Source organism: Sminthopsis crassicaudata, chromosome 2 (genome assembly GCF_048593235.1).
Source record: "Sminthopsis crassicaudata isolate SCR6 chromosome 2, ASM4859323v1, whole genome shotgun sequence".
Classification (NCBI taxonomy): Eukaryota; Metazoa; Chordata; class Mammalia; order Dasyuromorphia; family Dasyuridae; genus Sminthopsis; species Sminthopsis crassicaudata.
Window position 1 is genome coordinate 590577869 of NC_133618.1, and position 27112 is coordinate 590604980.

At 33.6% G+C, this 27112-nt stretch overlaps 1 protein-coding gene across 5 annotated transcripts in view; it reads left to right on the top strand.

The window, feature by feature from the left end:
- TDRD1 (tudor domain containing 1) overlaps window positions 1-27112 on the top strand; it is a 64944-nt gene that overhangs the window by 25898 nt on the left and 11934 nt on the right. For all 5 annotated transcript variants that reach the window (XM_074295665.1, XM_074295663.1, XM_074295666.1 and 2 more), the window contains exons 12-19: window positions 2532-2702; window positions 2834-2941; window positions 7023-7193; window positions 7585-7830; window positions 12274-12411; window positions 17385-17495; window positions 18680-18850; window positions 19524-19790. In XM_074295665.1, coding sequence (XP_074151766.1) covers window positions 2532-2702; window positions 2834-2941; window positions 7023-7193; window positions 7585-7830; window positions 12274-12411; window positions 17385-17495; window positions 18680-18850; window positions 19524-19790 — 1383 coding nt within the window. The remainder of the gene's footprint in view (window positions 1-2531; window positions 2703-2833; window positions 2942-7022; window positions 7194-7584; window positions 7831-12273; window positions 12412-17384; window positions 17496-18679; window positions 18851-19523; window positions 19791-27112) is intronic.

Below are 27112 nucleotides of genomic sequence, written 5' to 3' on the forward strand. Positions count from 1 at the left end.
ATAAGTACATATGTCTAGGTGTATGGAATTGCCATTCAATTTGCAATCCTGTCCTATTATTTCTTATAAAACTTTAGAAGTAAAATATGTACCTTTATCAGAATCAGTAGTTTCTACCAATGTATACTGAGGTATAATTTGTTCCACTAACCCCTCTGAAAACAGCAGAGCTCAGGAGAAAGCTTTCACCCATCCCCATATATCTCAGTTTCCCCACTGGTGTCATTTCATTAAAATATTTTGAAAGCCAGGCTCCCTCTCTCTGGAGGGACACTTCTTCAACATTACACACCTTTAAGATACAATTTGTCGTGCAATTATACATATCCCTATATGCCAAATTTTTTTGCTCTTTTTTTAAAGGAAGAAAGCAAGACAAACCTTAAAGATTACTATTCCAAATCTCTTTGGACTAAATTCCATAAAATTCATACTACATATCCAGTTGGCCTGAGAAACTGTTAAAGCATAGCTCATACAATTTTTACATATTGCCCAATATATAATTTAGTAAACAAAATAGTAGCTTAAATATATTTCATCTAATTAGGAAATACAAACATGTGAATTCTTTGAGTAAGTTATCAGAGAACCAAAAAATTTTAACTTAAAATCAAATCAAATACAATTTAAGTTTCTAGTGAAAATATTTCAGTATTAATGCACACATATTTCTAAAACCTTGTACTAAAATGACCAAGTTTACAATTTTAGCAGTAATTAGTAATGTAGTAATTATCTTATACAATTTCAGAATCAGAATTCAAAGTTAAATGCAGAGTCCCAAAATTTAAGATGGCAGAAAACTGCCCTTTCAAGTCTGTCCACAGGGCTTTGAGAAATTGGACTTCAGGACCCTGGGGAAAGAGGGTCAAAGAAATTTGGACCCAGTTATCCAGCTGCAGGTCTGTGGCCCAGGGACTAATGGGGGAGGGCACCATGTGAAAGATGTTGGGGCACCAGCACAAACCCTAGAAGAATTTGGGCCAGCTAGGGACAGTTCTGTAGCCAAGATAGATTCCACAAACCAGAAAAGCTCGAAAAATCCCAGACAGTGTGTTTTTTTTTTTTTTTTTTTTTTCCCTAGGGCCTCAAGTTTTGGTCCTCTGAAGGCTTTTAATCATGTAAATTAGGCCTCCTTAAAATTACAGTAGACCAACTCAATTTAGCTGAAGATGCTAAGCAACTTAAATCTTAGGCTGAAAACCCCCAGCATCTGCTAAAATGTTTTTGCAGTTTTGTAACTTTAACTTTTTCTGCAGACCCAAATTGGCCAATTCTAGGTCCAGGTCCACAAGAATGTCAATTTTTTTTCTTTTTTGTTGTGACAGTTAAAAACTCCCTATTTCAGAAGTAGTCCTTCCTCTCTCTAGCTAAAAGCTATTTAAGTAAGTCCAATTATGTACAAAACAAGCATTTTTTAAATCCCAAATACCAGATTTTTCCTTTGTAATTCGGCTGAGAAACATATTAGACAAACATAGAAGTTTGTGCACACACACACTCTCTCTCTCCTCTTTCTCTTTCTCTCCTCTCTTTGTCTCTTTCTCTTTGACTACCTGCCTGTCTGTCTCTGTCTGCCTGTCTGTCTCTCCTAAACAGGAACAATTGCTATTTATATTCACCAGAAGCAAATCAGGACCCAAACTATGACCAAGTAGATCTTGGCCTAGACCTCTTGTTTTTTTGGTTTTTTGTTTTTTTTCTGAGGCATTTGGGGTTAAGGGACTAGCCCCAGGGTCACATAGCTAGGAAGTGTTAATTGTCTGAGAGCAGATTTGAACTTGGGTCCTCCTGACTTCAGTTGGTGCTCTATCCATTCTGCCACCTAGTGGCCCCAACTAGGGCCTATTGTTGGTCAGTCAGTGGGAGTGAATTGACTTTAAGTTGTAGTTCTCAAGAAAGAAATCTAGCCAGTAAACCCTAAATTCTACTCATTAAAATTTACATTCCTCTGGGCAGAGCATCTGCAGGTAAGGGTATGATAACTATATATATCCAAGAACCAAAGGAAAGGAAGAAAAAGAACAAAGAAAAGAAAAAATGGGGCTTGGCTTGGGGTCATACAATTAATAAATATTAAAACGTGGATTTTCAATTCAATAAACCATTATTAAGTATCTTCTATAACCAGTCGCTGTACTGAACACTGAATACAAGAAACTTACCTAAAGACAACACACAAAAGGAAGCTGGAAAGGGGAAGGGAGTATTTCTAACCTGTACTTATCTGGTTTAACTAACTATTTCCTTTATAGTATGTTGATCTTTATAACTGATAAATGTTATGGAGGGTCAGGTTTAGAACTTTCATTTAACTTTTGTAGCTGTGGCTAAAATATGCATGTTAAATTCATGGAATAGTATCTAGTACAATAAAAAGTTGTTCGCAAATGAAAATCTCACATAATGGAATAAAGATCATCATAAAATTCATATTTATTAAAAGTATTGTCTCCTTTTATAAGTGATTTTAAAAGTTTTCATTATGATAATTTTAATTCTATATTTTATTTGAATTTTCTGGGAAGGCGATTTTGAAGATTCTGGGGAAAAAACAAGTAAAGATAAAACAACAACTGAATGTAAGAGTAATCTCATTCCAAAGGTGTTATCCCTAAATGTTGGAGATGAATTTTGTGGTGTTGTTGCCCATATTCAAACTCCAGAAGACTTCTTTTGTCAACAGCTACAAAGTGGCCGTAAGTCAATTTTATTTTACCTACTAGCTAAAGAATGTCAGTACCTTTGCTCTTGTATAGTTTTTCATATGTTTTCTTACAAACTTATAATTAGATATTTGTATTTAAAAAAATTTTTTTTTTGTCTATAGGCCAGCTTGCTGAACTTCAGTTATCTCTCAGCGACTACTGTAATAAAATGTCTACCCAGTCTGACTTTTATCCAGCCATTGGAGATATCTGCTGTGCACAATTTTCAGGTAAGGGAAATTACAGTACCAATTCTATTATATTTAGTCAAGGTTGCATCATTCTGCCTTAGCCCACTGCTATTGGTGATTTTTAATAAAATTATCCATTTTATTTTCAAGTGATCTGTTGTAATTAGGTCTAGCTTACAAGCTAAAAGCAATAAAAATTTTTCATAGTTTGTATCAAGTATTAGCAAAACAAAAAAGCTACATTATCAAAATGAATGTTTCATTTTTAAAAAAGAGACAAGTAGTTAAAACCAAGATCATGGAGTAAAGTCAGGAACTCACCTGAGCACAGTGGCGGAACTACTAAAAAGATGGGTTGAGACAATTTTCTAGCCCAATATTGGAAATAGTACAGGAGATTGATAGAAAAGTTATAGGACAGGAGATTGATAGAAAAGTTCTGCCTTATTAGGGTGATGGTAGAGCCTACAGTGAAATGCCATTCTGCCTTGAAGGTTATGCTAGCAACAGGTCTTGGAGGTGATTCATCAGTGGCAGTAGCTCTCAGCCCACAGACTGTAAGTGGGTCAGACAACTAGTGAGAAGAAGATTAAAGGACATCTGTTGCTGGTGCTGGGTAAAAGACTTGTTTCACTGACAATACAAGTTCCAGGTGTAGTCTGAAAGAGAAAAAAATATGCTACTTAGGATGATAGGGGAGCCAGGGGCCCCAATGTCACAGTTTTAGGATGGAGAATAGTGCTTGTAGTTTTCCACAAGGAAGTACAGGCATCCTACTCAAGGCTTTAAGGCAGTGTTCCTCAAACTTTTTAAAAAGGGGGCCAGTTCACTGTCCCTCAGATTGTGGGAGGGCCAGACTATAGTAAAAACAAAAGCTCACACTCTGTCTCCATCCCTCAGCCCATTTGCTATAACCCCGCTGGCCTCATAAATGTCCTTAGCGGCAGCATCTGGCTCACGCGGTAGTTTGAGAACCCCTGCTTTAAAGCTTTAAAGAGTGATGGTGGTTGCTTACATAGCAGAGCACAAGCCAGGAGAACAATGATCACACCTCTTTTTAGGTAATACTACCTTGGACAAACTTGAAAACTTACAGACCATCCAAAATAGCTTTGTAAACAAGAGCACAAAAAAAACCTGGAACACGGGACAAGGTTTTATACACCAGAAGAGCAGAGCCCAACTTTAATATAAAGTCAAAAATAAAAAAATAGGCTAAAAAAAAAAATAACAGCCAAAAAAGGGGGGGGGGGAAGGGGAAAAAACCTGAAACACCTGATCATAAGGTTACTATGATGACAGGGAAGATCATACTATAATTTCAGAAGTAGAGACAGTCAATACAGATACATGGAAAGCCTCAAAGACAAAATATCAATTGGACATAAGCCAAGCCCAAAAAGAGTTCCTAAAGAGTTCAAAAATGTTTTAAAAATCAAATGAGAGGTGGAGGAAAAAATTTGGGAAAAGAAATGAAAGTGATGGAAGAAAATGGAAAAAAAAAAAAAACAAAAAACAAAAAAACCCTTAAAAAATAGACCAAATGGGAAAAGTGATAAAAATCCATTTGAAAAAAAAACTTAAAAAAAAAACCTGAATTAGCCAAATGGAAAAAGCTCATTGAAGAAAATACTTAAAAATTTGAATTAATCAAGCAGAAGCTAATGATTCCGTGAGATATCCAAAAACATTGAAAAGATTAAAAAAAAAAAAAAAAGAAATATCTCATTGGAAAAACAATCAACCTGGAAAATAGATCAAAAAGAGAGAGTTCAAGAATTGTTGGACTACCTGAAAACCACAATTAAAAAAAAAAAAAAAAAAGAATCTTGACATCAAGGAAAATTACCCTATAATTATAAAGTCAGATAGTAAAATAGAAATTGAAAGAATCCACTGATCAAAATTTGACTTGCAAATACAAGACTCAAAGAAAATATAAGCATGAAAAAGAAACCATAAGGGATTTAATTGTTATACTATTAAACATTCTTATATGGGAAGAGGATACTTGTAACTCCTAATAACTTTTATCATTATTAAGGCAATTAAAAGAAGGCAAAAGTGTATGAATATTAGTTGAGTATGATGGGATAATTTTTTAAAATTTAAATAAGATGTAAGAGATGAATTTATTGGAAGAAAGTGGAAGATAGAATAAGGAAAGTTATCTTGCTTAAAAGAGACACATTTTGGGAGAGCTTTTATATTAGAGAGGAAGATGGGGGACAGTAGGCAATACTTTTAAATTTTAAATTTGCAAGAGTAATAATTAAGCTTTTGTATAAAGTTTTAGTGTTTATGGAATTATGAACTTTTCTGAGATGTAAAAAAAATAAGTTAACCAGTCATAATCTTTTCAATACTGTACAGTAGATGCATTGAAGTTTATTGTGTAGAAGACTCAAGAGTTAAGAAAACTTGTATCCCACATCTTGTTCTGATTTTCTATCACATGAAGTAAATCACTCAAATTTTGGTTGATTAGGCAATTCTCCAAAACACTAGTTGTACATTTGCAAAAAAGGTTTCCTCACAATTTCTTCTAGCATTGAACTTACATATTGGGCTGGAAAGACACATAATACAAAATTGCTGTATCAAGTTTATTGTATCATAAATGTGTGTTGGATATACCATTTACTTTTATTTAATCTTTTGAAATGTCAAGTCAGCAGCCATTAAGTATTTTGTATCTGTACTGTGCTTAAACACTGGGGATACAAAAGCCAAAAAACAGTCCTTATTCTCAAGGAATTTACACCCTGATGAAGAAGATACATACAGACAAGCAACTGTGTGCAAACAAGACAAATTGGGAGTTATCCTAAAGAGAAAGCCAAGGTAAAGGATATACTTGCTAAATAAAAGTGGGGCTTGAGCAAAGTTCCCAAGGGAAGTCAGAAGTTGGACATAAGAAAGGAGACCAAGATCCAGGCAAAGAGAATGATCAGAAAGAATCATAGGAACAAAGCAGTTAAATAATGGTGTTGGAGATTAGAATGATATCTTTGAACTTTTTTTTTCTTATAGAGATTTGAATAGACATGTAATTTTTCTTTTTCTTTTTTTTCTTCAATATTTTCTTTTTCAATATTTTTTGTAAGACTTTTGCGTTCCAAATTTTTTCTTCATCCCTCCTTAACCTCTTTCCTCAAGATAACAAATAATCAGAGGCAGCTAGGTGGCGCAGTGGATAGAGCACCAGCCCTGAATTCAGGAGGACCCGAGTTCAAATGTGATCTCAGACACTTAACATTACCTAGTTGTGTGACCCTGGGCAAGTCACTTAACCCCAGCCTCAGGGGAGCGGGGGAGAAGATAGCAAATAATCTAACACAGATTAAATCTATGCGATCCTTGTAAACATATTTCCATTTTTGTAATGTTGTGCAAGAAAAATCAGACCAAAAGAGGAAAAAACCATGAAAAAGAAAAAATAAACAAAAACTAAAAATATTATGCTTTGATCCACATTTAGTTTCCATAGTTCGATCTCCAGATGTGGATGTCAATTTTCATCCCAAGTCTTTTGAAATTGTCTTGGATCATCACATTGCAGAGAAGAGTCAAGACAATCAGAGTTGACCATCTCATAATCTTCCTGCTACTATGCACAGTGTATTTCTGGTTCTGCTCACTTCACTCGGCATCATTTCATGGAAGTCTCTCCATGTCTTAGGGAAATCAGCCCATTCATCATTTCTTTTGGAACAATAATGTTCTATTACATTCAACCATTCCCCAGTTGATGGACATCCACTCGATTTCCAATTCCTTGCTATTACAAAGAGATCAGAGTTCTTTATTTTTGTGATATAATTGTTAAAATAGCACTGAAATGAGGTAATGTTGGGCACATTGTATGTAGTAAAAAAATTGTTTATTGATTGAACATAAAGAACTCTTACTTGACAAAGTTCAAATGTTTTCTGAAATGAAAGTATTTCATGTCTTGGTAAATACTCCATTTTAAGAAATGGTGGCTAAAGAAGAAATGTGCTACTGTTGTTGAAACATTTCCAGATTGCTTAAAATATATTAAATATTAAATAGATGTGTTGATATCAATATTAGAAAAGCATTTTGGTTCTAACTTATATATGTCTGTATTTTTCAGAGGATAATCAGTGGTATCGTGCTTCAGTTCTGGCTTATGCTTCTGAAGAGTCTGCTTTAGTTGGCTATGTTGATTATGGAAATTTTGAAATCCTTAAATTGAATAGACTTTGTCCCATGGCACCAAGATTATTGGAATTACCAATGCAGGCCATAAAATGTATCTTGGCAGGTATGAAGTAGTTATAACAACAACAGTTATCATTTTTATAACATTTTTGGGGTGAGAATAAAAAAAGTACCATATGGCAATTTATAAAGCCCAAAGTAAAGGTGCTAAAGTTAGAGTGAAAAGGGTATTCCTTTTTTTTTTATAGGAAGTTAAAAAAATTAGAAGAGGATGGTATGAAAAGAATGTGCAATTTATACTATAATTCCATAAAGGGATGGATTTTACCCATAATTTAAAGTAAGGTGGCTTAAAAGGAATTCATAGTATAATTTTCAAAAAAAAAAGCATTTTACACATTTTTAAAATATTTTATTTTGGTTCTATGTCTCTATTAGTTATGGAGTAATTACTTTGAGAAATATAAGTAATGTTTTTAAAATATTCTTTTAAGGAGTGAAGCCATCATCAGGAATCTGGTCTCCGGAGGCAATTTGTCTCATGAAAAAATTAATACGAAATAAGATGATTACAGTGAAAGTTGTAGACAAGAAGGAAAATAGTTCTGTAGTGGAGCTTATAGATAAATCAATTAAACCCAGCATCAGTGTTTCTAAAATCCTCATCGAAGCCGGATTTGCTGTAGGAGAAGGCAAGATATTGACAACAGATACATCCAATGAATTGAGAGAAATTAATGGTAAGTGTTTGATATGGTAAGTTCTTAATACTTAATAGTAAGTTGAACAAAAACATGTATAAAATGTGAACATACCTGGAAAATATCTTGGTTCATTCACAGTAGAGATAGGTTGTAATAAGAGAAGTAATAATCAAGTAGGAAAAATGTTATTTGTCAGGCATTGGGGATACTTAGCAAAAATGGATCAGTTCTTGATCTTGAGGAGCTTACATGTTATTGGAAGAGACAAGAACTTTTATAAGTATAGACAAGATTAATATGAAATTAGTAAAAGATAATTTTGGAAGAGCATCAGTAGCTGTAGAGATCAGAAAAAGTTTCATAAAGAAGGTTGTACTTGATCTGACTCTTGAAGGACACAAAGGATTCTGCCAGCTGAAGGTAAGTATGTTCCAGGCATGAAGCCCAGTCAGTGAAAAGAAGAGCAAGAAAAGTAATGAAGGTGGAAGGGTAGGATGAGGGCAAGTTTTAAAGAGTATAAATGCCAGAAGAGTTTATATCTTTGATACTAGTATTGATTGCATGTTATATTATATGAATTATGTAAGTTACAACTACTTCTTTAATAGAGAGCCACAGGAGTTAGAGTAGGGAAGGAACATGGTCTGACCCATAAGGAAAATTGTTTTGGAAAAACAAAAGACTCGTATTAAGTGATTCATAATGAAGTGAGCAGAACCAGAACCAAGAGAACAATTTTTTCCCCAAAAATTTGTTTTATTTAGAGAAGCAAAATAAGAAAAAAAAAAAAAAAAAAGTAATGCAAAACAAAAGAGAACTTTGTCATGTCCATACCAGAACATCAGAAAGGATTCAAAATATATAACAACAAATTACCAGTTCAAGAAAGTGTATTAGTAGAAGAAATTATATTCATGAGTGTCTCTCTTTTCTTCCTTGTAATTGTTCTTTATTTTCTGCTGCGCACCTTTTTACTTTGTCCTTTTTTCCCCCTTTCATCCCCTCCCCCATCCCCAAGCAGACTATATTTAAGAAAGGGTATATTTATGTATATATGTAGATATATATATATATATATATATATGTACATATATATATATATATATATATATATATATGCGTACACGTACATATCCTGCTTGTGTACAGATACACACCCCTCTCCTATCCCTGCTTGACCCTTTTGCTCCCCCACCCATGGATCCCTTCCTTGTCTTCTTCCCTCATCCTTTGCTTCCCTGTCTGCCCCTTGCTTCTTTATAGATTTTAGAGGGTTCTATGCCTTTTATAGTACATTGTTCTGCTGCCTATTTAACCCATTTCTTATGTAAGTGGGTTTTCAGAACTATAAGCCCTCTCTCCCCTCTAATGTATCTGTGTTTATTCTTCTTCTGCATACTATTTGTATCTTGCCCCAATCTGTTCTATTTTTTCCATTATTATAATCTGTTTTGCTATTTCTTGTTCTCTCATAGCTTCACTTGCTTCCCCTTGCCCAGTTCTAAATTTCAAAGTGTTAATTTCATATCTGAGACTGTATTTCCTTTTCTAATTGGTTAACTTTTTTTTTTCATAATCATCTTGTTTTTCTTGGATTTTTTTTTTTAGTTTTTTCTCCATGTCTTTCGTTTGATTTTTAAATTCTTTTTTGAGTTCTTCTATAAATTCTGGTCAGGGAGCCATTTCACATTATTCTTTGGGTTAGAAGAAGCACTTTTTACTTCAGTGACATTCTCTGAAGATGAACCCTGGTCTTTTCTGTTCCCATAATATGTTTTTGTAATGAGGTCGGTCTTTCTTTGCTGGCTCAATTTTTTTTAAATTAAGAAGTATCAATATAAGCACCTCTAGATAGTCTACCTCTCAGACCTGTGGAGGAGGAAGGAATTTATGACCAGAGGAGAACTAGAGATCATTATTGATCACAAAATAGAAGATTTTGACTACATCAAACTAAAAAGTTTCTGTACAAACAACACTAATGCAAACAAGATTAGAAGGGAAGTAACAAATTGGGAAAATATTTTTAAAGTTAAAGGTTCTGACAAAGGTCTCATTTCCAAAATATAGAGAGAACTGACCCTAATTTATAAGAAATCAAACCATTCTCCAATTGATAAATGGTCAAGGGATATGAACAGACAATTCTCAGATGATGAAATTGAAACTATATCCACTCACATGAAAGAGTGTTCCAAATCACTACTGATTAGAGAAATGCAAATTAAGACAACTCTGAGATACCACTGCACACCTGTCAGATTGGCTAAGATGACAGGAACAAATAATGATGAATGTTGGAGGGGATGTGGGAAAACTGGGACATTGATACATTTGCTGGTGGAGTTGTGAAAGAATCCAGCCATTCTGGAGAGTAATCTGGAATTATGCCCAAAAAGTTATCAAAATGTGCATACCCTTTGACCCAGCAGTGCTACTACTGGGCTTATATCCCAAAGAAATACTAAAGAAGGGAAAGGGACCTGTATGTGCCAAAATGTTTGTGGCAGCCCTTTTTGTTGTAGCTAGAAACTGGAAGATGAATGGATGCCCATCAATTGGAGAATGGTTGGGTAAATTATGGTATATGAAGGTTATGGAATATTATTGCTCTGTAAGAAATGGCCAGCAGGAGGAATACAGAGAGGCTTGGAGAGACTTACATCAACTGATGCTGAGTGAAATGAATAGAACCAGAAGTTCGCTGTACACTTCAATGCTGTATGAAGATGTATTCTGATGGAAGTGGAAATCTTCAACATAAAAAAGATCCAACTCACTTCCAGTTGATCAATGATGGACAGAAACAACTACACCCAGAGAAGGAACACTGGGAAGTGAATGTAAATTGTTAGCACTACTGTCTATCTACCCAGGTTACTTATACCTTCGGAATCTAATACTTAATGTGCAACAAGAAAATGGTATTTACACACATATATTGTATCTAGGTTATATTGTAACACATGTAAAATGTATGGGATTGCCTGTCATTGGGAGGAGGGAATGGAGGGGGGGGGGATAATTTGAAAAAATGAATACAAGGGATAATATTATAAAAAAATTACTCATGCATATATACTGTGAAAAAAAATTCCAAATTAAAAAAAAAAAAAAATATATATATATATATATATATATATATATATATATATATATATATATATATATATATATATATAAGCACCTCTAATCCTGGAGCCAGGAGGATGGTGTCTCTGGCTTCCCTTCAACTCTTCACTCTGACCAGGAACCCCAAACCAAGAGCTCCCCCATCCAGTAAGTGCCCACAGCCAGCAGCATCTCTTCCCCCTCCTCCGTCTTTCTCTTCCCCCTCCTCCGTCTTTCTCTTCCCCCTCCTCCGTCTTTCTCTTCCCCCTCCTCCGTCTTTCTCCTCCCCCTCACAGGTGTGCTGGCTCTTTCTGGCTCAGGGCTGTCTCAGCAGCACAGTTGGGCCTAGTGTTCCTGATCAGCAGAAGTTTTCCCAGACCAAACCCTGACTCCACAAACAATCCAGGAGTTGAAGGTTTCTGTGGTTCCTGCTGAGACTCCAGCCACATCTAGCTAGCTGCACTAAGTGTTTATGCAGAACTAGTCCAGAGAGGTTTGGAGGTTAATCCCTGTACCTGGCCTTTTTTGGATCTTCTTGGATTGTATCAGGAGGACTTCTGTGCTACCCCAAGGTTTCTTGATGGTTTGGAAGTCTTATGTTTGCCATGAGATGCAAATTTGTTCTATTTGTGGGGGAAATTGGGAGAGCTTAAAATTTACCAGCCTACTCCACTATCTTCCCAGAATCCTCCCCCCAGAACAATTTTTATAGTAACAAGTGTCTAAAGATAATCAACTTTAAAAGACAATAACTGATCAATATAATGACCAACTGTAATTCCAAATGCTTCCTGATGAAACACTATCCACTTTCACATAGCCAATAGGCCCAGAGTACAGATTGAAGCTTATTTTTTTTCTCTTTCTCTTTGTTTAACTTTGAGCATGACAAATGCAGAAATTTGTTTTGTGTAACTATACATATTTTTAAGATGTATTTTTCTTGCTTAATGAATGGAGGGTGGAAAGTAGAAGAGACTATGGAACTGAAAATAAAATAGAATTCAGTTGCTGTGAAAAATAAAGGATTATCATTGGCAATTGTGTGAAATATGCATATAATTGTGTGACTCCTCCAGAGTCTATTACTCTTCCCCCTCCTATTCTTCCATTCTTTGCTCCTCTCCCCAACATACAAACAATATAAAATGGCATATTTCACTAGCATCTGTGTGCTAGGTCATAAGAGATATATAACAGTAACTGTTACAATGGTCCTTCAAAGAGCTTTAGGTCCTAGAAACCAAAAAAAAAAAGTACCAATAATTATTAGATTAAAATAAAAGACAGATTTCATAAAAGATACATATTGAATTTTGTGGAGGTTTTTTTGGTATTCTAAAGCAGTTTACTTTTTTGTCTTCATAGCTCCCTTAACTGTAGAAGAAACAGCGAACACATTTGAATGGACTTGGGTTGAACTAGCTATTAATGAGACTGTAAATGTTATGGTTTGTATGTTATATAATCCTGGAGAATTCTATTGTCATATACTTAAAGAGGATGGTAAGTTATTTATAATTCTATTCCAATTTATCTTTATATAGTCCTCATTTTACTAAGGTGTTACTATATTTGACAGTGATAAACATTTGTATCTTTAAAGGAGAGAAGTAAGATTTTTTTTCTGTTTTTAAGAGGTAGCCTACTTCAAATAAGTTGACTTTCATACTTCCTCTGTTAATGATTCTGTCATCTCACTGATGTGTAGTGTTCCTTCCTGTAGTGCTAATTGTAATCCACCTGGGTATTCTCACAAGTTCTCCCAAGGATTTACTCAGTGTGATAGAATCATTTGCTCATTTTTCTTTTTTTTACATTATATGGGAACCAGTGTAGCCTATGGCTTACCCATATTATTCCTTGATCTTAATGCATAACCAAATCTTTTCTGATCACATTTCTAGATGATGGGTTTTTCTTCCTATGCATGTCATATACTAAAAGCACTACCAAGATTTTGTAACCTGTCATTTGATTCTTTGCAAATTATGATATTGCATGATTTGTAACTATAATAGTACCAGAAAAAATGGTGCTTATGGGTTTTTAATATAGGAAATAGTTTATATAAGAGATAACTATCACTGAAAACACTACATATTTTCTCAAGTGAAATTCATCCTGTTTAACTCCCATTTAATTCCATACCCAGATTATTGTCCAGCTAAAGCATTTGTCCGTATACTAATGAGGCATCTTAGTAAACATTTAAAAATTGTTTTAATCATGTCTTTAACAAAGTTTTGTTGCCTTTGGTTCTTACATCACAGTCTTTCCTCTAAATATCTTTATCAACAAGGTATATAGCACTTTGCATGTCCATAGCTCCTTTCCTTCAAAAAAAATTTTAATACATTGAAACTCCTAGATAAACAGAAAAGTATTATATATGTATTACAAAAACTTCATTGTTTTTAAAATTATATATTAAATTTAATAAGTAACAAAATCGCCTTTCTGTTTTTTCTTTTCTCTTTTACTCAATGAATATTTTACATAATTGCAAATTATAAACTAGTCTTTCAGCAGTCTTGAGGTACTTTTTTTTTTCTGTTATAGCTTTTTGGGCCAAACTTTTCAGTGATAGAAAATTCCATCAAGAAAGCTCTGCGTATTATTTCAGGGCTTAATGTAATCAATACTAGGGTAATCTGCAAACAGAGGTAACTGAAAAAAACAGATTATCTATAGGAAATCCCTCTTCCATTTTTTCTATGCATTGAATTGTCTGCATTCCAGGGGCAAATACTTTTGACAAGCATGTGTTTCCCCATTACATGTTTTATATGCAATTGTGATGCAGTTGCATCAGAGGATTAATATGTCTTTTGAGGGATCTTATACAACCTTAACACATGCATGGAAAATGCTTTGTTAGAAAAATCTTTAATACTGAATATATGTTAATGCTAAAAAATAAATAAACCACGTCTGGATCTTATATTCTTACTACTATTTTGTCAGTTGTGTTACCTGTGAAGATGTGTGCTGTTATAGAAAGAAAATAGTAAAAGTCTGTTAGTTTCCTTCTTAAAACTATCTAATATGTGAATAAATGGTACTCAAAGAATTTAGAGAAATAAGAAAATAGGCATATTGTTTGGTAGTTTTTTTTATTTCTTGGTTGCCTTTTTTCAGCGGTAATATCATTTAATTTTCCTGATCATTTAATATATTTCTCTCCCTCTTCAGATATTTTATGAATTGCTCATTCAGTGCCTTCAAAATCATCTTTTCCCTTTGCATATACTTGATTTTCCAGGCTCTCTTCCTGTCATAGCTTTGGTACTGTCTCTTCTAATATAGCACACAGGGAATGGAGATGTTAAAATCCAAATATGTTCCATTTGCATACACAAAATAGCTTGAAAATAAGAATGTTGACAGAATTTTTCCATTTTTCATGTTGAAATTTCATGTTTCACTTCTAAATAATCATGGAGTGATCTTGGCGGGGGGAGAGATTGGGGGATTCCATGTCAAACTTTTGAAAAATTTTGAAAAATAGCTCATCTTACAGGTAGAGGAAACAAAGCTCCATGGAGGGTAAGTTATTTGCCAAAGGTCACTTAGGTCGAAAGCATCAAATAGAGGATTTGAAAGAAGAGATTGTTATTTTACTTTCTGTTGAACTACATAGTTACTAAGGTCCTTTTAAAGACTAAGTTTCTATGATAACTGGTCATTTCTTATAAGTTTGATTTTTGTGATATTCAGGACTTGATATTTCCCAAACTTTCCATTTCTCTTTTTGATGAAAGCATACTAGATATATAGCATGGGGCTTCTGTGTAGTTTGTAAGCCTTTGAGATCTTTGAATATTATAATACTGAATCTTATTTACAACTTTTCTTTTGCTTTCTTCCTCTGCCCAGAGCACTAAGGTATATATTAAATTAGTTTTTATAATCTTCTCAAAATCTTTGTAGAATTTTCTACCCTTCAAATCCTTTCCAGGAAATGTTGAAACATAAACTGCAGTTATCTTCATTGTGGTCTTAAAGTTTGGGCTCATGTTGAAATCAATTCTTATAGACTTAATTTGCTCCTCCAAGGAGATCTGACTATGAACCATACTTCCTTTTACTGATATCGTCTGTATATTTTTTAATATTATTTTTATAGTAAGCTGTCAATATTGGTATGATTCAGTTCCTCTAGTATTAGTCTTTAGAAGAGAATCTCATTTAGCATATTAACTTAAATTAATGTTTGTAGGCAGGCTAAAACTGAGTCTTAGTACCTTTTGCTCCATTTTCCAAACTATTCCAACATCACTCTGTACAAACTGAAAGCTTATTTTGGAATTTTTGTTCATTTCATGATTTGTCGTGAGATTTGTAATAGTGAGCTTTTCTGTTAGACTGATCTTTAATATCTCACAAGGACTATGCCTGCTTGATGTGATGATATTGACTCAACATTAATTTGGCATTGTAAGAATTGCAGAGTGCTCTAACTTACCTTCTTAAGACTCAAAATGATTTTTCTCTCCATATTACATATGAGTAGACTGAAGCTTAGTGTGAGGGTAAGGAGCTTGTCTATGGTCATATATAACTAGAAAATATCCAATGTAGGTTTTAAACATAAGTTTCTTCTATGTTTAAAACCAGTTCTCTTGATACAGTACTATGTTGGCATAGTTTTTAATACTTCGCAAGCAACTCTAAACTATAATAAGCCATTGGAATTCTTGTGAGAAAAATCTCTTTTCTGAGAAAAACCTAAACAACTCAGTTTATTTTATACCACTTTATATTATTAGACCACTGTTTGTTTTTCTAAAGATTTCCAAGTAGTTGGCAAATTTTAAGTAATGAGGTTACATTTTACAGAGAAAAATATTAAATAATCCCCCCAAATTTCAAAAAAGGAATCACTGGCAGTGATTAATCACCATATAACTTGGGTTCTTGATTAATTTTTTCTTGAATGTTGATTCAATAGGATAAATTGTATGACCTAACTCATAAGAATGTTAGAGCTAAGAGAAACATGAGTGGTCAGGTGATAAAGCCTTTTTATTTTATGGATCTAGAAACTGAGCCACATGGAGCTGAAGTAGCTTGTCCAAAGTCACAGAGCTACAAGAAGCAGAACTGAGAATAGAACTAAGGTCTTGTGGTTGCTAAGCAGTGCCACAAAGTTATACCTGGCTAGTCTCATGTTAATTGTTTCTTGAAAGAAAGTGAGGTATGAGTAGGCTTCCATCGGTTAAATCACAAGGATTTCAAGGATCTGGATTTCAAGATAAGAAACATGTAGAAGGAGTCTGTCAATTATAATCCTACATTTCTAACTGCTTGATGGACAGTTCTTTTTGGAGAGAAGATACTTGAACTGAACTAGATTACCATACAAGGAGAAAAAAGGAAAATCTACATGGGAGAAATATCTTATGGAAAATTAATGGGACAAAAAAGGGCAAAATATTTTTAAGAGATTTTTATAGCAAGGTAGGTGATACAATGGATAGAGTACAGGATTGAAGACAAGAATACTCATCAGACACATAATAAATCATTCAACTGTTTGCCTAAATTCCTTATCTATAATAATGGAACTAGATAAAGAAATGACAAACCACTGGAGTTTCTTTGCCAAGAAAACTTTACACAGGGTCATGGAGAATCAGACAAGACTGAACTTAGCAGCATGTGGCAAGACCATGGTACACTCAATAGACAGTTTATCTGCTCCACTGGTTTCTCTTTTGTAATGAGAAGATGAGGAACATTCCCAGCATTTTGGGTAAACTTGCTATGGTGAATTTATAGGTGGACACATACAAATATCAGCAGGCATGAATGGCTTGTAGTCTGCATCACTAGAAGAAATAGCCATCTTGATGAAGTCACAGATTCTTTGCTGAAATGAGACTAGTTTGAGTAGATGAGTAGTCAGTGATAATTCTAAAAAGAAATATTGGCTCGAGGGAAAGATTTAACTGCCAAGCTAAGAAGTTAGGATTTTTGTCTCATATATAGTAAAAGACATTCTGGTGTGTTAGAAATTTTATACCAAAAGTGTGACAAAGAACATTAAAAAAAATTCTGAATTAAAAACACCTTTATGGCTATTCAAGTCAATAACTTTATATAACAGACTAAAAAATTTGAAGTATCCATTGTTGATTATGAAACTACTTTAAATTGTCTGAATAACAATGCTTTTTTTTAACCTTAAAAATATCACTAACAAGGATTATTCTGGTAGATTCTGGAAATGCTTCTCTGAAAAACTTTTTAAAATAGGGTTTCCTCAATCTCCAAGCATTTGATTTTCATAATAAAGTATATTATTATTATTAATTAAGCACAATTTACTTAATAATGAAATGATTTTGGTATTTCTAGTAGTTCTATGATTTCATTTTTAAATAATACATTTTTCCTAATTAAAAGCATTTTTACTTCTTCTTATATTGTAAAATATTATTCAGGACTGTATTTTTTTCATATTGTGTTTTCAGCTTTAAATGGATTAAATGAAGTGAATAGGTCTCTAGCAGAATATTGCCAACAAAAAATGCCTAATGAGTTTAAACCTGAAATTGGAGAGCCTTGTTGCGCTTATTTTACAGGTGAGATACCTATGATATATTCTTGACTTCATTAGAATCTGTGCATTTTGTGCCTTTTTTTGTCTTTTTTTTTTTAACTATAAAATTATCCTTTCTTTTTTAGTCCATAAATTGAGCTTTACTTCTGACTTGGAGTTTGCTCTTTTTTTCTTCAAAGAATCTTCAGATAATATTTCCTTTTCTCAAATAAATGAATTGAACATTATTTAAATGTTTTTCTTTCTAGAACTTCGGTTAATATGTGTGAATTTCTATTAGGTTGTTTTGTTTTTTACTTTTTTTGTGCTTTGGACCCTTTTTTATCTATCTGGTGAAGTTTATGGACTCATTCTCAGAGTAATGATTTTAAATACAGAAAATGAAATATGTAAGATGACAAAATCATTTAATTATTAAAATAATAAATTCATGAGTTAAGAACCCACTGTTCTAAACTACATAGGATTAAGTTTTAGTTGAAAGACTAGCCAAATTCAATTTATTTTTCAGTTTAAACAAGCACAGTTATCTATTACAAATGTTGTTTTGAAAGTATTCCAAATGAAATTTGAATTTAGTAATGATTTACAAATTATTATTTGATACATTGTTTGTCACATAAAATAGGATCTGAGATCAATAATAATAAAGGAAAATTATTATAAATTATTTTATTCATGATTTTTAGCAAACAAAAAAATCTTAGCTCCAGTTTAACATTTATTTAATTAGGTAGATTGTGTATATGATCTTTATCTTATGTAAAAATGCCTTCCCAGAATATCTGATAGTTCCCTAAGACAGTAGAGCTAGTGAGTATTAAAGGGCAACTAGCTGGCACAGTGGATAGAACACCAGGTGTTAAATCAAGAAGACTCATCTTCCTGAATTCAATTTTGGCCTTAGATACTTACTAAATGTGTAACCCTAGTCAAGTCATTAAACTGCCTCAGTTTCCTCATCTATAAAAATGGCAAATAACTCTAGGATCATTACCAAGAAAACCCCAAATGGAGTTATGAAGATTCAGACATGATTGGAAAAAGAAATTAACTAAATCCAGTAGCAATGAAAGAAAGCAAATAATGATACGTTTCATTTACACAAAAGGTTAATTTACATATTCCTGTCAATATGTAACATATTGAAGAAGAAAAAAAGTATTTTGTCATAGTTGTACTTAAATTTTTTGTGTAAAATTCTAGGTGATGGTAATTGGTATCGTGCTTTAGTGAAAGAAATATTACCAAACGCAACTGTTAAAGTGCACTTTGTGGATTATGGAAACATTGAAGAGGTTACTGTAGACAAACTTAGAAAGATGTCTTCCAAATTCTTAAAACTTCCATTTCAAGGAATCCGATGCTGGCTAGTAGGTATGTTGGGGAATATGAAATTATTTTCGTGCTTAAAATGCTTAGAAAACTCTAATTATTCAAACAATGTTAAATGCAAAGGTATCATCTATCAAAAACTTAAAAAATAAATGTTACAAACCCTGGCTCAAAACGTCACACCAATCAAGTATAAAGAAAAGTAATTTTGAATCAAAAATAATTTTGAATTTGAGTAAATTAAATTTAGGAAAAAAATCAAATAACATTAAATTTAACCTAGAAAAGAGAAAGTACTTTTGACAATCGTAGCTATAATAATTTTAAAGGTTTTTGAAATCTTATATATGTGCCACTGGCTTAGTAATATTGCCATAATGTTTGAAGGAATGTGTTTAGTTTCTGAAAGGAATTTTCAGTTTTTTTCACTGGAAATTAAGTAAGCTATATAATTGGAAAAATCCTAAAACACAATTCCATTTTAAAAATTTAAAATTTATTAGCATTATTATTTTAATTGTAATTTTGAATGGAATTTGCAAATATAGTATTTACACAAGGATAAAAGGCACAATTAAATGAAAATTGTTAGCTTAAGTGAGCAAGAAGAATTGAAGTCCTTAAGTATGACCTATGATGCACTAGTAATGACACTAATAGATGTTCAAAGACAATTACTCCTGGAAATTCTATTAATTAAATTGTTATTTTCCAGATATAAAACCTAGAAACAAGCATTGGAGTAAAGAAGCCACAGCAAGATTTCAGATGTGTGTTGCAGGGATAAAACTTAAGGCTAAAATAGTGGATCTCACAGACAATGGTGCTGGCGTTGAACTCACTGACCCTTCTACTGCTTATCCTAAAATTATAAGTGATATACTTATTGATGAACATTTGGTTTTAAAAGATGAACCACCGTGTAAAGATACACAAAATAGCAAACCTGTTGACTTACCATTTGATCCTGATGTTCTTCAAGGTAGGACTTCATTTAAAAAATATATTTATTATAATAATACATTCTCTTATAGAGATGTTAGGATTTTCTCTTCAAGTTGGCATAATTTTCCAATAGCAATTTAATTCCATGAACATTTGATATTCTGTACAAATCACTGTGCTTGTGGAGTTTAGAATTTTCTATGTGGTCTTTCAGAAAAAAAAAAAAAAATTGATATAATGGATACAAGTCTGTGATTTTGCCAGTATCTTTTATCTGTTGAAATACTGTTAGAAACCACTTTATTGAAAACCAATATTATACATGAGACAGCTGTGTGACAGAGTGGATAGAGTGCTGCACCTGGAATCAGGGTGACCTGAGTTCAGATCTGCTCTCAAATATTTAATAGCTGTGGCAGTTCAGTTAATCCTATCACTTAATCCTGTTTGCTTCAGTTTTCCTCATCTGTCACATGAGTTGGAGAAGGAAATAGCAAACCACTCCAGAATCTTTGCTTAAGAAAACCTTAAATAGGGTCACAGAGTTGGACACAACTATAAACAACAAGAAAAATGTTTATACATTTTAATATAATTTTTCATGCGTCTATGATAATAACTAATGTTTATTTATATAGCACTTGAAAATATAAACCACCACCACCACCACCACCACCCCTTTGAGGTAGGTAAATCAGGGAAGGGGACTATACCTCAGATGTCAATGATATAGGAAACTGCCTAGTAAGGAAATTTCGGGTTGACATTTTCTTTACAATTTATAGTCAGTCCTATAGAGTTGCCTACAATATTAACAGCTTAAATAACTTTCCTCTGGTCACACAGCTATTACATGTATCAGAATTAGGATTGGAACCCTGGCTTCAAGGTTAGTTCTGTGATCACTCTGTGAGAGTGATTTTTTTTGAGATGAGTATTTCAGATATTTTTCTCTACTTTATGAATGAGAAGATATAGCCTCCAAAAGTTAAATGACTTGTTTATGGTCACATACTTCATATCAGACTCAGAATTCAATTTTAATCCCATTGTATAGAAGATTTGTTTTTGAAAAGTTTTTGTCATTTAAATTTTTAGAAAATCAAATCCTCTTTTAAGTATACTATTTAAAGTTTGATTTTTAAAGAAATTGTAACATATAGATTATTTTGTAAAGCCCCCAGATAATTATTGTGATGTTTTATCGTTACTCCTCTGGAATTATGGTTGGTCATTATATGGATGAGAATTTCTAAGGCTTTCATGGATATATGTTTTTACAATATTATTATCATTGTATAAATTATTTTATACTGTTCAGTCAGCTTATGTCTTCCCAAGTTTCTCTGAAACCATTCCTTTGATCATTGCTTACAGTACCAATAATGTTCAATTACATTTATGTACCATAACTTCTTCCATAGTGTTGTTTCATTTTAACTATTGTTTCATCTCTTCAGAAAATTGTGGTTGAATTTGTGAATATACTATTTTTGTTGTTGTTATTGCTATTTAGGCATTGCTTTTAGATGTTTTGGAGTCATTTTCTTTCAGGTTTGTGTCTTGAGTATCTCTGATATTGTAATAGTTTTTTATGATGGTATTTTTTTTTTGCTCATTTTTCTAGCCTACTGCATGTTAGTGCATATTTCTAGAGGATTAGTCCTATAGCAGCTCTCTTGGGATATTGAATGTTATGTTATTCTAGATGCCAGAATTAGTTTGTGCTGGGCTCTTGCAAGCTTTCATTCCTCCCATATGGTCGGATCCAAAGCAAGGTTTAATTGATACCTTATTGGTCTAACCTTTGCAAATTCCTAACCTGGGTTTGGGTATCAGCAATAGTAAACTAATGCTGAACTGTCCACTAGCTAGGAAACTCCACTGGTTCAGAATGACAGAATTGCAGTCTCCCATTGGGCCTTGAAAGTCTTGCTTTCTTCATTTTCAGACTAAACTAGAAACTAGAACAGAAATCCCACTCTGTTCCTAGAGGTCTGATCTTTGTCACTCTTGCTTGCTTCTGAGCTTTACTCCGTTTTTGCATACCAAGTTTAGGTCCATCCTTGACCTCTGACTTGGAAGGGAGTAGTGACTGACAGAGCTGCCCTTTGACACTTGATCCCATCGTGGTGCCCCAGTGTGGGTCTGGAACCTTCTCTTGCCCTGATGCACCGTCTTTCCGCTGGGCTCTGAAGTGCTACTATCTCTAGTGTCCATAGACATCTTTGTCTCACTATGGGCTGGAAAAATAGCTCATTCTGGTTTTTTCTTAGGTTTCTCTGTCAGGACTTGGTATGTTAAGAAGTTTTTCCATATGACAAATCTAAATTTGCCACTTGTCAATTTTTGCCATTGTTCCTATTAAACTGGCCTTCTGGAGCTAAGCATAAATATCCTAATACTACCTCTCCATATCAACTTTTCAAAATACTTGGAATTGACAATTTTATCTCTTCTCTCCACTATTAACTAAGCTTTCCAAGACTAAACAATCCCCTGTGCCTTCGGGTAATCTTAATATTTGATGAACTTGTAGTCTTTCAGTATTTCAGTTGCCTTTTTCTGGATTCTCCTTAACATATTAATATTGTTTTGTCATATCTCTCTTAATACAGCCAAAGATGGCATTAATTTTCTTAGCATCCATGTCAGAATACTGACATATATTCAGCTTAACATCAATTGAAATTTCCAGATCTTTTTCTAGATGAACTGCTATCAAGCTATACTATTCCTAATTTGTAATTGTGAAGTTGATCTTTAAAATTCATGATTATGATAGTTTTATTTGATTTCACCAATTTTCATCTTAATTGAGCCCAGTCCCCTAGCCTGTCAAAAGTTTTTTGAATCTCTCTGGTTACCCAGTATGCATTAGCTCTCCTTATTAGCTTTGGATTAATTGTAGTTGTGATAAACATGATAAGGTATAACTGATCCAAGACACATTTAAAAACTGTTAAACAGTTCAAGACCAATCATTGATTTCCTAAGAGTATATATCAGATTTTTGAATGTGATGAAACATTATTATTCTATGAGAAATGCTGAGCAGGCTGATTTCAGAAAAGCTTGGAAAGACTTACAACTGATGCTGAGTGAAGTGAGGAGAACATTGTATATAGCAAAAAGCAAGATTGTGTGATTAACTGTGATGGACTTGGCTCTTCTCAGCAATGTGGTGATCCAAGACAATTCTAATAGACTTGGGATGGAAAATGCCATCTACATCCAGAGAGAGAACTATGGAGACTGAAGGTGGATTGAAGCATGGTATTTTATACCTTTTTGTTTGTTTGCTTTTTCTTTCTCTTGTTTTTTCCCCCCTTTGGGTCTGATTTTCCCCCTACAATGTAAATATAGGAATATGTTTAAAAGGGTTGCATGTGTTTAAACTATAACAGATTGCTTGCTGTCTTGGGGAGAGGGGAAGTAAAGGAGAGAGGGAGAAAAATTTGGAACACAAAGTTTTAGAAAAATGAATGTTGAAAACTATTTCACATGCATTTTTAAAAAGGCTATTGAGAGAAAATTCTTTATGAGAAATCTTGTTTCAAATTGACAGTGAACTATTAATGATTTTTCTTAGTGCCTTTTGAATCTTTTGATTTGATCTAATTGTGTTATCTAGTCTTTCTTTATTTTTTGGACAAGACAATGTAAGGAAACTTTGGTGGCTGAATGGAGGATGGACTGAAGTGAGGACAAACTTTAAAAAGATCCATCAGGAGGCTATTTCAGTAGTCCAAGCATGAGATGTTGAGGGCTGCCCCAGAATTGTTGCAATATCAGAAGAGAAAAAATGAGTTTGAATCTCATATTCAAGAGATGTTGCAAAGGTGAAATGATGGGCTTTGGCAACAGATTCAATATGAGGGTAAGAGATAGTGAGGAGTCAAGAATGACACCTAAGTTTCAAAACTATGATATTGGGAAGATGGTGTCTCCCTCTATGGGAATAGGGAAGACCCATTTATAATGAATTCTAGATATTTTCCTGAAATTGAAATTAGACTCATTGGTTTTAGGTTGTAGAATCCATTCCATTACTTTTTTTTTTTTTTTTTTTTTTTTGGAATAATCAAGACATTTTTTCTTACTTTAATATCACAGATCCCTTTGTCAGTGATCTCTTAGATGTCAGTGACATGGTTCAAAAAAGTTGCTGCCTCTGCTGTTTCTCTGGTGGCCATAGTGACCTTCATTCTAGGTTAATGTTATGATCCTCCAATTCTTTTAGTTCCTTAGGTTGTCGATTATCTATTACTTAAGACTCATCAAGGGCAGTTAAGTGTTTATTATTATTATCTCCTTATTTACCTTGGACATTGATTTCCTATTGGTCATTTTGGGGCTATTCTTTCTAGGCTAAAGATCTTTTATGGTAGAAAAAAGAGAAACTGGGTGGCACAGTAGATAGAGCACCAGCCCTGAATTCAGGAGGACCCGAGTTCAAATGTGGTCTCACATACTTAACACTTCCTAGCTGTGTGACCCTGGGCAAGTCACTTAACCCCAGCCTCAAAAAAAAAAAAAAGAAAAAGAAAAAAGAGAAACTAAATAAGTTTTCTTTTCACTCATTTTCCCTTTTACCTAATAAGCAGTCTCATCTCTCTTTTTACCTCCACTGTAGTTTTAAAAAACAGTAACACTTTGTCCTTTAACTTCCCTCACTAGCCTTAGCTAATTCTAAGCTGTAACCACATTGACATTACAATAGGATTGTGCTATGCTTTTGTAATCATCCTCTTCCTTCTGTCTTCTGCAGGACTTTTAAAAATATGTTAATTGAGTTCTGTGTGTGAATTTTTTTTTAGAGACCCATTCAAGATACAAACCATTTTGGTTTTGAATGATGGGGGTAAATATTGAGAATCTTAATCTTTGCTTTCAGTTTTCCTGGTGTTAATTAACCTTTTCAGCTATCCCAAGGAGAGATGCAATTGTCTTATCTCCATCCTTACTATTTATTAACCATTGATTGTTAAAGGGTATTGGGTAGAATGAAAGGTACTAATTGGGCATTCTTGGCTTATACCTCAGTTGGCTTTCCTCAGCCTAAACAATTGTTTGGATTCTATTTGTTTACTTTCTTTGGTTCCTAAAAAGTGAAACTCTCAAGCATGTTTCGGAAAAGTAGTATGGAGGGAAGGAAGGGGATGGAAGGTACAGAAAGAGTAAAAAATAAAATAAAATAAAGGAATTTGTTACTACCTGCTCCAGCTTTTACATATCAATATTGAATATTTGTAGATCTATGAATACATATAAATATACACCTACCTCCTGGGCCCCATATAAAAGCCTAAATATAGAGAAAGAAAGAAGGACTATAATAAAATTGTGTTATTTCAGTCTTTATACTTTTCTTCTGAGGTATTATATCTGCTGTGTGTGTGTGTGTGTGTGTGTGTGTATGTGTGTATGCATGCACATGTGTTGCAAATCACTGTATATGGAAATAGATAATTTCTTGTATAGTTTTCTATTTTTGTTTGAGATGATTAATGATTGCTGAATTCATACACAGAGCCCAAGTTATTATTGTCTGGCATATAGGCAGCTAATAAATGTTTGACTCAAATATAGTAATTCTGCCAAGATTATATTTTTGTTTTAAAATAGTCTTATTAATAGCATCTGGGCAATGATAAGCACTGCTTCCACTAAGGTGAATAGGATGATCACTATTACTTTTGAAATCTATATTATAATTGCATACTGTTATGGAAAGCACAGAAATAATATGACGTGAAAGTCTCTGCAAGGATCTAAATCTTATAATTGCCTTGTCCTAATGATAGAGATATAGTTGCCTATGGTGACCCATACTTGTTTATATTCTCCAAAGCAGAGGTGTCAAACTCTGAACCAAATCAAAATGTAATTGGGAAGTGTTTATCAAAATAAGTAAAAACACAGTACAATATAGATAATGCTAATTTGTGTTTTTTTAAATCAATATGTGGCCCACAGGCATCCATTTCTCTTTATGTTTAATACTATTTCTCCAAAAGACATCTTGGGCTTTATGAAAAGCACAAGTGTTATGTCCAGGCTAGCTCCCTGAAGAGCTCAGAATCAGCCAGAGTCAGGATAAGCAAAAGTCCAAGCCCCACATTGGGTACCAAAATGTTGATGTTCTGTTGTCTCTCAACTATAATCCTTCTCTGGAAGGTTTCTTTTCTGTGAATCCTTTTCTCTGGGAGTAGGTTTCTTGGGAGGCTTCTGGAGCCTCCAGCCAGAGTGAAGGTAGACTTGTGGGAATGAATCAGACTCTGCCTCCAAGAGTGAGGGATTGTGGGTTTCCCGGAAGTCAATCCTAGTTGTGAATCTCCATGAGCAGGCTTTTCCTTTAGTTTTTGTGAATCTGCTCTTGTCCAAGTGTCCTCAGTCAGCACTACAGTAGAATCTCGAATCCTTCCTTCCTGAATCATGGCTCTGAATCTCCTCCAGCTTCCCTGAAGTTCTCCCGGGAAGTCTTGTCCTTGACCCAATCCAGACTGCCTCCTTCCAGATTCAATGTTGGCTCCTTATATCCTCCCAGAGAATGGGCTTGTGGGAATTCCACGGGCTTGTGGGAATTCCACGGGCTTGTGGGAACTGCTTACCCAATGATTAAACACCTTTAAAGGTTTGAACTAAAGGTGTGAACTCTGAGCTAGAGAATTGTTAAGTACCAACTTAGCACCTAGTAAGGAATCTAACACACAAGTATTTGAAGAAAGAATTGGTAAGATCCATTTGTGTTATTTCTGCCCTTTTATACTTTTATTTTGAGATATTATATCTTTATTTTATTCTTAGATTATACTTTGAAATTTCTGATTTTGACACAATTGCTTAGGACTGGGTAGCTTTACCTCTGGTTGGTTTCTTTCTTTCTTTTTTTTTTTTTAAAGAAGTACATTATCTTCTTATATTTGTGTTCATCGTGTGTCTTTTAGCTTTACACAGCTATAACTTTACAGAAGAAGCTCCTTTTGTGTGTGGCTATTACTTAGTCTTACACTTGTATCTCTGATAACTTGCTCTCAGTAATGACTCTCTACAAAGCATTATGTTGGGTGCTGAGAATAGAAAGATAAAAGTGAAACAACTCCTGTCCTCATGGAGCTTATAATCTAGTGGGACAACATGCATATATGCAAAAGACATAGAATAGAAGGTAAAATGAAAGCAGTTATGGATGGCTGGAGTAGGCTTCAGTTACCATAGAAATTTTGTCATTAGGACAGAATTAAAAGCCTTTTCATCATAATTGAATCTGCCTGATTGTGTTCTGTCTAAATAACCTTTGGGAACTTAAAATCACTTGCTTACCAAAACAAGGCATTTAAAAATTAAATTTCTTAA